General features: G+C 62.0%; 2 protein-coding genes across 2 annotated transcripts; one reads left to right on the top strand and one right to left on the bottom strand.

Moving 5' to 3' along the window:
* Positions 1-753: 753 nt before the first annotated feature.
* PROCR (protein C receptor) lies at positions 754-3,083 on the bottom strand. Its single transcript, XM_052804815.1, is given in 5 exon segments — positions 754-1,329; positions 1,417-1,683; positions 2,551-2,787; positions 2,907-3,011; positions 3,014-3,083. Coding segments are annotated over 5 exon segments (792 nt in total). The 3' UTR covers positions 754-1,216.
* A 720-nt stretch (positions 3,084-3,803) lies between these two features.
* On the top strand, positions 3,804-10,605 carry PFKL (phosphofructokinase, liver type). The gene is given in 23 exon segments (XM_052804482.1): positions 3,804-3,946; positions 4,515-4,588; positions 4,689-4,766; positions 4,853-5,042; positions 5,237-5,402; positions 5,492-5,536; positions 5,632-5,740; positions 6,079-6,174; positions 6,255-6,323; positions 6,325-6,348; positions 6,711-6,836; positions 6,951-7,015; positions 7,197-7,260; positions 7,347-7,493; positions 7,607-7,677; positions 7,792-7,879; positions 8,025-8,177; positions 8,328-8,492; positions 8,704-8,765; positions 9,127-9,238; positions 9,319-9,418; positions 9,552-9,657; positions 9,759-10,605. Coding segments are annotated over 23 exon segments (2,346 nt in total). The 5' UTR covers positions 3,804-3,858; the 3' UTR covers positions 9,907-10,605.
* Positions 10,606-11,985: the final 1,380 nt, after the last annotated feature.

Raw genomic sequence — 11,985 nt, 5'->3', positions numbered from 1 at the left:
TGTGCTGTCCTCTCTTTTGGTGGCCCAAGCCAGCTCCTGGCTCATCCCCAGCCCTTCCTGCCCTTAGGGCAGTGGAGACGAGGGGCGTCATGCTCAAAATCTTGCTATGGGCAAAAGGGAAACGCAGCCAAGGATTTATTATTAATATAACTGAAGTCTATGCAGTCAAAGAGCTGTTTTTAGCTCAGAGCTAGATTGCAGAAAAGGAAAATAAAGCAATGAATGCTGCTGGACAGTACTAGTAATACAGCTCTGTGTTTCTTTAGCTGGTCCTTGGGGAGCAGTTTCTCGCCTTGGGATCCCCTGCGCATCGCCCCACGCCTGCCCCTGGCCTGGCATCCCCACAATCCCGCATCCCTCTGGGCAGCATCCTTACGGGAGAGTGGTGAATGCGTTAATCTGCTCAGAAAACCTGTCCCATTACAGCTGTCAGTACTCAACCTTGGTGTCTCATACAAAGATGAGGAAATGAAAAATCAATGAAGCGTTGCCACTCGTCCATTGGAAAAATGACTTAATTGAGTCAAACCAAAGCTGCCAGCAGATTGAAATGAGCTCAGGAGGTGCAAACCCCACCAGCCTCTCTCCAGAGGCCTTGCAAACTCAGTGCACGGCCCAGGGTCTGACACAGGGTCTGGCAACACTGACAAACCCACCCAGCACTGACAACCGCAGCCCCCCCACTCTGTGCCTGCCCCCCGTGATGGATCCACAGCCCCAGTGCTGCTGGGGTGAAATGAGAGCAACCAAATGTGCTGTGAGAGCTGATGGGTGGTTTTATTACGTGACATCTGGAAGCAGTGCCACAAAGGTGTGACATCCTCCCACCTGGGCATTTATCCCCCCTGGAACAGGGATAAATGAGGGTTTCAATGCCATCTTTTTAATGCTATCTTAGCTGTTTCTCCTGCCACTTTCTCCCCACACCCCTTTTCCCCATTTTTTTCCATCGATGCCAAGTGTATTTCTGCATTAAGTCTCAGCGCATTCCACCGGCCTAGCGTGGGGACCGTCCCTGGGGCGAGGTGCTGCTGCTGGGGGGGGTCAACCCAGCTGGGACCAGGCAGGGAATCCACCGGTGTCCTTTGGGAGCAAAGCCTGCGGCGCTGGGGAGATACATCCGTTGCAGGGCACGGACTCGGTCCCTGCCTCCACGGAGTGATGATGGGTCTGTCCCCTGCCTCCACGGGGTGACGTGGGACGGCTGCCAGCTCCACTAGCAGCTCCCTCCCGTACACAAGAAGATCCCCATGGCCATGCCCAGCAAGGCGAAGGTCCCCAGGATGAGGCCCAGCACCAGCGGGGTATGCGACCGGCTGCTCTGTTTTCCTGCAAGAGGCGAGAGGGATGGAAGTGACGACTGGGGTCACCCCTTACCATGCCACTGTGTCCCCCCACCCCAGCCCTGGCACGGACCCGTCCTGGTGCTCTGAGCCCGCAGGATGCCGACGCAGGTGGTGTTGAGGAAATGCTGGAGGACCTGGGTGGTCTTGGGGTACTTCATCAGCTCCTGCTCAGCAAAAGTGGCCACTGGGTCCCTGCCGGGCCAGCGCCGCTCCCAGGTGGCATTGGGGACGTGGAAGGTGAGGAAAGCTGTCCCGTTGAGAGTCACCTCGTAGAAGCTGTGGGTCGTGCCGTTGGGGAAGAGGTGGCAGCCCAGGTGGCAGCCCAGGCTCTGGGTGTCTATGAGGGCAGAGGGAGGGGGGTTAGGGTCAGCACGCTCCCACCCTTTGTAGCCCATTGCCATCACCAGCATCGAGCCATGTACTGAGTTTGCAAGGTCTCGGCCTTGTGCCACCCGACCCACCCACAGCTTTGTTTTCACTCAGTTTAGCTGCAGCCACGACCTTTCCAATGGCCAGGTGGCCAGGCTTATTTTTCCTTTCCTTATCTGCGTACAGCACAGCTTCAGTTTTATAGAGACGGGAGGTTTTTCCACGCAGTGCGAGCTATTCATTGCTCTCACGGAAGGATGCGGCACAGGGAGTGTGGGGCGAGGGGAGGTGTGGGGCTCACACCAGAGACCCCAAGGTGAGAAAGTGCTCCCCAAGGCCCTGGTAAAGAAATGCAGAGCCGGGGCAAAACTGGTTTGGGGGTAAGAAAGAAAATGAAGGTAAAACACACCCTGGGCAGGAACATCAGAGGTAACGTGGGCTTGCGGAGCAATGCAGGCAGGAACACAAAACCATTGCCGTCAGCATCCCACACCTCCCGTGAAGGCTGCGGGGTGCAGGCAGGGTGCAGGTGGGGTGAAGGCAGGATTCAGGCAGGATGCCCACCTCACCGTTCCCCCAGGCTGCAGCCCCCAGCCCTTTTCCCGAGGGACAGCAGGAGGTGGAGCATCACCCTGTTCCTGGGGTGGGCTCCAGGTAAGAAATTCCCAGCTCTGCAGAAGGGCTCCTTTTGCCCAGGGCAAGGTTTTATATGTGGCCATGTCTCTGTCCCTTTGCCCAGGTGTCCCCAGAGAGCTGTCCCTGTGCACAGGCAGTGCAGGGGGGGCTCCCCTTCCCCAGTGGGACCCATCCCCATGCCCCCCGGACTACCACTCACAGTCTATTGGCCTCTCCTTGCTGAAGAGCTTCACCAGCTGGCCAAAGTAGGACAGGTAGGTGGTCACGTCCTGCTGCCGCCTGGCCCAGATGTCCGGGGGCTCCAGTGGCAGCACCTGGGTGACATTAAGCCCCTCCAGGAGATGGCTGAGCTGCCCATCCAGGCTGGCATTCCCCCAGAAGACAGAGCTGCCTTTGGAGACGTGGGTCTGTTGCAGCATGGTGAAGGCGAGCGGGGCTGTGAGAGACGCTGGACATCACCCGCTGCTCCTCCATCCCCCTCCCCGTAAGCCGTACGTCCCCTCCATGCCCACCCCAAGTCTCTCCAACCCCACCATCACCGTGTCCTTGCCTTACCTGCCTGGTCTGCCCCGCAGCCCAGGGCCCCGCAGAGCAGCAGCAACCGGAGCATCCTGGGGACAGGGATGGGGATGGGAATGGTGGCCCCACAGCTGGCTTGGCAGGAATTAAGCAGGACCGGGGAGGTGGGGCTGCGGGAGGAGGAGAGTGGGAGTCCAGCCAGGTCTCTCCCATTTCCTTAGCCCGAGCCACCCGCACCCCTTCCCTGCCGGACATGCCGGGGGAGCCGGGCCCTGCAGCACCCAGGGCTGGTGATGCGGGCTGAGGCTCCGAGCTCAGCCCAGGGCTTGCGGGACCGTAGGGCACCGCTCCAGCCAGTGGGGAGCAAGTAGACAGCGCCTGCCTCAGTTTCCCATTCGTTGGCTGGGCAGGGGCCCCATCCCCGAGGCCAGGGCGGCGGGGGGACAGCTCCAGGAAGAGAAGGGAGGGATGGAGGGGAGTAGCCTCGCAGCACCCCGCTGTACCCGTCGGGGCCCGGGGCAGACGTCCAGCGCCGGTGGTCCCGGCAAGTGCTGGTCTAGTGGACCCCAGTCCCCAGAAGGATGCGACCCTTGGGATGCAGCGTCCCCGCAGCCCCCGCAATGGGCTGGGGCGGGGGTAGTGGGGGGGTTGGGACCGAGAAACCCCTGGCTGGGCTCGCTCCGTACGTTTGGTTTTTAATGACACCTAAAACAATGAGAGATGAAAATTTAAAGAATACAAAGTTTATATTAAAATATCCAGCTCGTCCCCCTGGCACAGCCTGGGGCGGCATGTACGGACACGGCACCACTTGCCATGGCACGGCATGGCACGGTATAGCACGGTATGGCGCGTCACGACTGCGGGAAGAGGCGTGGCCAAGCGGGGGAGGGGCGTGGCCTCCCGGGGTGGGGGCGTGGCCGCCGGCGGGGCGTGTCTCCGCGGGGGTGGGGGCGTGGCCGGCGGCGCCGGTGCCGGGAGCGCAACGATGGCGGCGGCAGGGGAGCTGGAGCGGCTGCGGATGGCGGGGGCCGGCATGGCCATCGCCGTCCTCACCAGCGGCGGCGACGCGCAAGGTGGGGTCCGGCGGGAGGGTGGAGGAGGAGGAGGAGGAAGGGCGGGGGGGCAGCTTGGCCCCGGTCCCGCCCCGTGGGGGCTGCGTGTCCGTGTCCGCCCGGCTCCGCGGGGGCCTCCGGGCGCGCAGCGCGAACGTGGCCCACTCTCCTCCCCGGGCGCCCGGGGCGGGGGAGCGGGCAGGCGGGGGACACCCCTCCCTCGTGTTTCCACCCCACGGGGGTAGGGTCGGTGCGTCCTATCCGCGGCGCTTCCCCATCCCCATCCCCATCCCCATCCCCCCCCCCCCCCGGAGCACCCTCCGTGGGATGTCACGGGCCCCACGGGGGAAGCCCCACGGTGGGGTCCCCCCCCACCCGGGGATAAGCAGCTATTTCTAATATGTCGTGCTCTCGGGCGGTTGCTCATCTGCAGCTCCCACCCGTGCACTGAGTTTCCCCCGTCTCTGCCTGCCTGGGCCCTCCCCCTCCCCCCACTCGAGGGGATACTTCGAGGTCACCTATAGGACCCAGTCCCCTGTGGGGCACGGGGTCCCTCGGGGCCATCCCAGCTCATGTCTCACCTTTCCAGGGATGAACGCCGCCGTCCGCGCCGTCACCCGCATGGGGATATATGTGGGAGCCAAGGTCTTCCTCATCTATGAGGTTGGGGTACCCCCCCTCCCCACTCCCCATCACAGGTAGGGGGGAATGGCCCCCCCCAGTGCCGGGGTACCCCTCACCTCTACCCCCCACTTCTCTGCAGGGCTACGAGGGGCTGGTGGAGGGGGGAGACAACATCAAGCAAGCCAACTGGCTCAGCGTCTCCAACATCATCCAGCTGGTGAGGATCACCGGTGCAGCCGTGGGATCCCCAAATCCCCCCCAAACCTGCGTGATGAGCTGTGTACTCCCCTCCTCTCTCTCCAGGGTGGGACGGTGATTGGCAGCGCCCGCTGCAAAGCCTTCACCACCCGCGCAGGCCGGCTGCGGGCCGCCCGTAACCTGGTGGAACACGGCATCACCAACCTCTGCGTCATTGGTGGGGACGGCAGCCTGACGGGCGCCGACATCTTCCGTTCTGAGTGGGGTGGGCTGCTGGAGGAGCTGGTCCAAGATGGTGGGTGAACCCCCCTCCCAAAACCCCTGGGTGGGTAGAGCTGAAAGCATTCAAGGGATGTTGAGGTCCAGAGGTCCAGTCCATCACTGTGACCCCCAGGAAGGGCTGGGCTCCTCCACTGCAGGATCCGGCCTGATGCTGGAGGGGACAGGAGCACCCTAAAATGACTGGTGACACGGCCGTCCCCCCCACAGGGCAGATCAGCGAGGAGGTGGCGCGGGAGAACTGCCGCCTGAACATCGTGGGGCTGGTGGGCTCCATCGACAACGACTTCTGTGGTACTGACATGACCATCGGCACTGACTCAGCGCTGCACCGCATCATGGAGGTGATCGATGCCATCACCACCACAGCACAGAGGTGAGGGGGCTGGGAGCTGGGTGCCAGGTGCTGGACCCACCCTGGGCATCGCACCCAGCCTCCTTCTCCTCCCACCCATGTCCTTGCAGCCACCAGCGGACGTTCGTGCTGGAGGTGATGGGTCGCCACTGCGGGTAAGACCCCACGCGTGGGGAAGCCCATCAGTGGGACGGGACTGGTGCTGCCACCGTTTCGGGACTGGTGCTGCCACCGCTGTGTCCCCCCCCAGGTACCTGGCACTGGTGTCTGGCTTGGCTTCAGGCGCCGACTGGCTCTTCATCCCCGAATCCCCTCCAGAGGACGGCTGGGAGGACCTCATGTGCGAGAGGCTTGGGGAGGTGAGGCGGGGACGGGGGGGGGTCCTACAATCCTATCCCCCTTTTCTCCCCAGAGAGTCCCCGCAGGGACCCAGGCTGAGCCCCGCGGCCGGTGCCTGGCCCCTGCGAAGCTTCGGGAGCTCCCACCATTGTCCCTGTGAAATGGGGCACTCAGCCGAGCGCAAATCCAGCCCTTGCATGCCAGGGGCAGTGCTGGCTCGGGGGCTTGGCCACCCAGAACCTGAGCCACCCCCCCAGGCAGCAGCCGACAGCGGGTAGCGGCGGGAAGGATGCTCAGACTTGGCCACCGGTGAGTTTTGGCTAAGCCACGGTGGCTGTTTTCCTCCCCATCGCGCCAGACGCGCAGCAGAGGGTCGCGGCTCAACATCATCATCATCGCCGAGGGCGCCATCGACCGCAGCGGCAAACCCATTTCCTCCAACTACGTGAAGGACGTAAGCGCCCACTCTGGCACCTGCTCCAGCACCCGCGGTGGCCGGCAGGTCCCCGGCGTGATGTTCGCTCTTCCCTGCAGCTGGTGGTGCAACGCTTGGGCTTCGACACGCGGGTCACCGTCCTCGGCCACGTGCAACGCGGAGGGACCCCCGTCAGCCTTTGACCGCGTGCTGGTAGGTCTTGGGGGGGATTCAAGGAGGGGGTCACCCTGCAGAAAGGAGCAGGCAGCTGGGGAACCCTGCTTCTGCCCGTTGCAAAGGACTTGCCCGCTGGGATGAGGCTCAGACGGTCCCTGCGGTCTTAGGCCCGCTGTGCTGGGCAGAGCGATGTGCCCATTTCCCCTCGTTTGCTGCAAATTTCATGGGTTTTTAAATAAAAGCAACAGCTCTCTGACTGTAAAGCAGGCATGCAAGCAGCTGCACCAGTTTCCAAGCCTGTGGGAGCATCCCTGTGTGAGCCTAGGGGAGCATCCCACCTGGCTGGCATGGGTGGCCCCGGTGTCAGGGGGGCGGTGGGTGCCCCTTTCCCTTTGCAGAGCAGCAAGATGGGGATGGAGGCAGTGATGGCGCTGCTGGAGGCCACACCGGACACCCCCGCCTGCGTGGTGAGCCTCTCAGGGAACCAGTCGGTGCGGCTGCCGCTCATGGAGTGCGTCCAGGTGGTGAGTACCAGGGTTGGGGGGGGATCAGGCATGCCAGCCTGCTGGGTGGGGGTCCCGCTCCCCTCCCTGCAAACCTGGGTGTCATGGTGCCTGCATCTCTCTCCCCACCCCAAGACGAAGGATGTGCAGAAGGCCATGGATGAGAAGAGGTTTGAGGAGGCCATCCAGCTCCGTGGGAGGTGAGGAGCAGGGACTGGGATGGGGGGAGACATCCCTATGGGGTGGCCAAAAGGACATGCTGGGATGGGGGCTTCTCGAAGGGGGAGACCAGCGGCTCCTGCAGACGGGAGGACATTCCCCCTGCCTGCAACGCCCCGGGGTCCAGGTCCGCCTCGGGGCCATGCCACCTTGTCCTTGCAGGAGCTTTGAGAACAACTGGAATATCTACAAGCTGCTGGCGCACCAGAAACCTGCGCAGGAGAAGGTGAGGAGGGATGGGGACTGGCAGGGGACACCGTCTCCACCTTGGGAACACGTACCAACATGCTGTCCCCATCCCTGCCCCTGCAGAGCCCCTTCAGCCTCGCCATCCTGAATGTGGGTGCCCCTGCCGCCGGCATGAATGCTGCAGTCAGGTCGGCCGTGCGGATCGGCATCTGCCAGGGACACACCGTCTACGTAGTGAGCGATGGCTTCGAGGGCTTGTCGAAGGGGCAGGTGAGGGGGACAGTGAGCCTGGGTGCCATGGGTTTCCCAGGGGGATGGGTTTGGGCTTGGAGGGGGGTGGTGGGGTGCTCCCCCACCCCAAAATCGAGCGCTGCTGCTTGCAGATCCGTGAGGTGGGCTGGCACGATGTGGCAGGTTGGCTTGGACGTGGCGGGTCCATGCTGGGCACCAAGCGGTAAGCACAGCACCAGGGGGGCGAGGGGATGTAGCAGAGGGGACGCCGCTGTCCCTTGGGATTGCGGGGACCCCGTCCTTAGCCCGTGGTCTCTTCTCCCCTTCGCCACCACAGGACTCTGCCCAAGACCTGCATGGAAAAGGTCGTGGAGAATGTGCGGAAATTCAACATCCAGGGGCTGCTGGTCATTGGGGGGTTCGAGGTGCGGGGGAACCCTCAGCCCTGTTTTGGTGTGGGCCGGGGCGGGCTGTCAGCATCCCAGGCGGTGGAGGCACCCCAAGCCATCCCTTTTGGGATGTGGATCCGGCCCCGGGGCCAGCATCTCCTCAGCCCTCGGCTGCTTGCAGGCGTACGAGGGGGTGCTGCAGCTGGTGGAGGCCCGCGGGCAGTACGAGGAGCTCTGCATCATCATGTGCGTCATCCCTGCCACCATCAGCAACAACGTGCCCGGGACCGACTTCAGTCTGGGCTCAGACACGGCCGTCAACGCGGCCATGGAGGTGAGGGACAGGGTTAGGAGGGACAGCTCACAGGGTCATCCCACTCTACCAGCTCCCATCGTGTTTTGGGATGACATGGGAATGAACCAGCATCCCATCCCAGGAAGCAAAGATGGGTTTTCCTGGTGTGACCTCCCCTTCTCCCAGCAGAGTTGTGACCGCATCAAGCAGTCAGCCTCGGGCACCAAGCGCCGCGTCTTCATTGTGGAGACAATGGGGGGCTACTGCGGGTACCTGTCGACCGTCACCGGCATTGCGGTGGGCGCCGACGCCGCCTACGTCTATGAAGATCCCTTCACCATCCATGACCTGAAGGTGAGCTGGACAGCAGCTGCTTTCTGGCAGCATTGTTTTGGGTAAAATAAGAAGGAAAACGGAAAGGGAGGGCTCTGGGGCAGGGCGGGATTTGGAGGAACATGGCCAAGCCCCATGAAGCCGCTGGGTTGACGTTAGTGGCACCTGCATCTGAACGAGAGGAGCAGAGGGACCCAGGATGGCTGCCAGCATCCTGGTGTTCATCTTGCAGGCCAACGTGGAGCACTTGACCGACAAAATGAAGACAGATATCCAGAGAGGGCTGGTGCTGCGGTGAGTTGGGGACCCTTGGGGACATTCGCTGAAAAACCCAGCCCCGTGGCGGGGAGCGAGGCCAGAGCTGAGCCCTTCCTGTGGCCGGAGAGGGTCCCCGGGCGCAGTGGGGTTCAGCATGATGGGCGCATGGCATCCCGCCTGGGGATGCCATGCTCAGCCAAGGGGACAGTCCTGCACTAGATGCCTCTGCTGCCATCCCCACCCTGGCCCCAGGGTCCTGCTGGGGAGACGGGCTGGGGCTCTGGGCCTCAGGACTACAAAACAGCAAAAAAAAAGGTGTTTAGGGGAGCATGGAGGGACCCCCTGGGGATGCCAGATTAAGGAGTAGCCCCCCAATCCCTTCCCTCTGTTCCCCCAGCAACGAGAAGTGCCATGAGCACTACACCACAGAGTTCCTCTACAACCTCTACTCCTCCGAGGGCAAAGGTATCTTCGACTGCAGGATTAACGTCCTGGGCCACCTCCAGCAGGTACGGGGGATGGGGCCATACGGGCAACCACTGTCCCCAAGAACCGTGTGGGCTTGACATCGCCATTTCTCTGCCCTCAGGGAGGAGCCCCAACCCCCTTTGACCGCAACTATGGGACCAAGCTGGGAGTGAAGGCGGTGCTGTGGATGTCGGAGAAGCTGCAGGAGGTCTACCGCAAGGGTGAGCCGAGGGCTGGGGGTCCCGTGGGGGGTGGGGGGCGGGAGGCTGGTGGCACTCAGCAGCCCCTGCTGCTCCCGGCTCGGCCACTCAGCCCCCGGCGAGGTGGCCATGGTCAGCTCTGTCCCCCTCCCAGGGCGCGTGTTTGCCAACTCAGGTGACTCTGCCTGCGTGATCGGGCTCAGGAAGAAGGTGGTAGCCTTCAGCCCTGTGACAGAGCTCAAGAAAGTCACTGATTTCGAGTAAGTCCCTGTCCCCATGCCCCAGCGGTTCACCAGGTCCTGGGGGGACCTTCCTGGGTCATCCCCAGGGTCACCTGAGAGCCGCATCCCCCCCTGCACAGGCACAGGCTGCCCCAGGAGCAGTGGTGGCTGAACCTGCGGCTGATGCTGAAGATGCTCGCCAACTACCAGATCAGCCTGACCGAGTATATCTCGGGGAAGATGGAGCACGTCACCCGCCGCACGCTCAGTATTGAGAAGGGCTTCTAGTTCTGCCAGCCTGAGCTGTAGTCCCCCTCCGCGTCTACTCCATACCCACGTGCTGCTCAGGGAGCACCGGGTCCCCCCCTGTTCTCAGTAGCCCTGTAGCTTTGCCGTCGCCCCCTTAAAGCAGGCAGAGCCTGATCCCAGCTCCCAAAACAGCACAATCCTGCCCCAAATCGCTGGTCCAGGATCTGGTCCCTGTGCAGATGCAGAAAAGAGATGTTGCTAGAGCCCAACTGCACAGCCCAGATCCTTAATCATCCCTTAACAGTTTATTCCTATTATTTAATGATGGGGTATCTTGATTCCTTATCTAGCGGCTTGACCGCCTGAGCCAACTGCTGCTTTTAGTTGCCCGCCCTGCGTGTGGGAGGGGAGCGGACGAGGATGCAGCACCATCCCAGAGCGGGTAAGGGCTGGTCCCGAGGGCTTTTGGCTGCCCCGTGAGCCCCGGTAAAGCTCCATCCTCCCATGGCGGTTGCTCGGTGGGGTGTCTCGAGGGCTCAGCGCAGAGCACCGGTCCTTGGCAAGCCCTTCTTCCCCGGCCACCTCGCATGACGCTTGGCTGTGACTGTCACTGTGCGGCCCCGGGTGCCGCCAACGGGGCCATGCCTATCATCTCACGGCTGCTCTGTGACCCCCCAAATCTTGTACCGTTTGCAGCGCTGCTGTCCTCCTCTAGAGATAAAACCTGCTGGAGCCAAACCTGCCTTGCTGGAGAGTGATCATTGCGCGCCGAGTCCCCATGGGGAGGAATGGTGGGACAGACCTGGGGTTAGGTTGGGGATGAGCAAAGCCAGATGGTTTGCCAGAGCCAGATTAATGCCAGGCCAGGATCTGCTTAACGCATCCTCAAAGCCTGGGAGAGTAGGATCACAGGCTGCCTCTCCCTGGTTGGGCAGCAGTGGGTGCAAGGTCAGCATCCTTCTGCGGGCAGACTTCGCAATCCCAGAGAAAAATTGCTTCTCCCTTGTTTTGGTTCCCACCTTCAAAGAAAGCACAGAAGTGATTTATCAAGGCAATGTGTTTGTTAAGGCAGTTTCTCAGGGCGGCTGCCAAGTGTGCCGGCTCCCGCGTGCAGCACTTGGGCTTGGCTGAGCTCCGCCATGCTCGGCCGATGCCAGACAGCTGCGCGTAGCCCCTTTCCCAGGCCGCTTTCCTCCTGGGCTTTCAGCTGATGGCTCCAGCCTCTGGGATATTGCCAGCATGAGGACGTGTCACGGTCTTTTGGGTTGAACGTGCAGTTGTTTCTTCACCTCCTTGGAGTTGTCCCCAAGTGACAAGTCCCCCTTGATTTCAGTGCTTTTCCTCTAGCTGGCCACATTACTTGTTTTAGGCTCTGGAGGAAGATAATAATTATTTTATCTTCCCTGCTAGAGTTGGACACGCAGAGAAATAGCAGACCTTGCTTATGGAGGCAGCATCGCTGCTATTCCTGGACAAGTATCTGCTCTGGGGACCCCAGGCACAGACCTGGCTGCTCATCCCAATGCTGGGAAGGCAGTGGGTGGGAAATGGGCTTTTCCACCATCCCATGTGCTGCTCTCAAGGATCCCCAACCAGCTCCCAAGTGAGACCCACCCCAATCAGCCATGGACTGCCACATCACGGTGGTCCCACACGCCTGCCTCACCGTTGGCCTCTGGGAGTCCCTGAGGATGGTTTGAACATGAGTCATGCTGGATCTGTGCCCGCGGGCAGACAGCCGCTGGCATTTTCCATGACCGGGAAATGTCTGCCCTCCCGTTCCATATCCCCCACTGAGGCAGGTCAGGGCAAAAGCAGGTCATGCCAAAAAGCCCTGCGGTTGTACCGTAGCCCAGGTGGAGCCTCATGCCTGGGTGCAGCTGGCAGGCCCTGGGCATTCGGCTCCTCTCCAGAATGCCTTTTCTCCAGCCTGGTGGTGTCGGCAGCAGGCAGGACACCAGAGGGGCTGGCACGGCACAGCAGCCCTCCAGCAGCCAGGTTTAGGGTATGAATGGGGAAGGGGGTGTCCCCACACTCAGACCAGCTGTACATTTGCATGCACTTGGGGACAGGGATCACTGCAGCCCTAACACCTCATTTCCACCCCAAAAAAAAAAA

This window comes from Harpia harpyja, chromosome 12 (assembly GCF_026419915.1).
Source record: "Harpia harpyja isolate bHarHar1 chromosome 12, bHarHar1 primary haplotype, whole genome shotgun sequence".
NCBI classification, from domain to species: domain Eukaryota; kingdom Metazoa; phylum Chordata; class Aves; order Accipitriformes; family Accipitridae; genus Harpia; species Harpia harpyja.
Note: the sequence above shows the minus strand (reverse complement) of the source record. Positions and strands in the feature narration are given on the sequence as shown.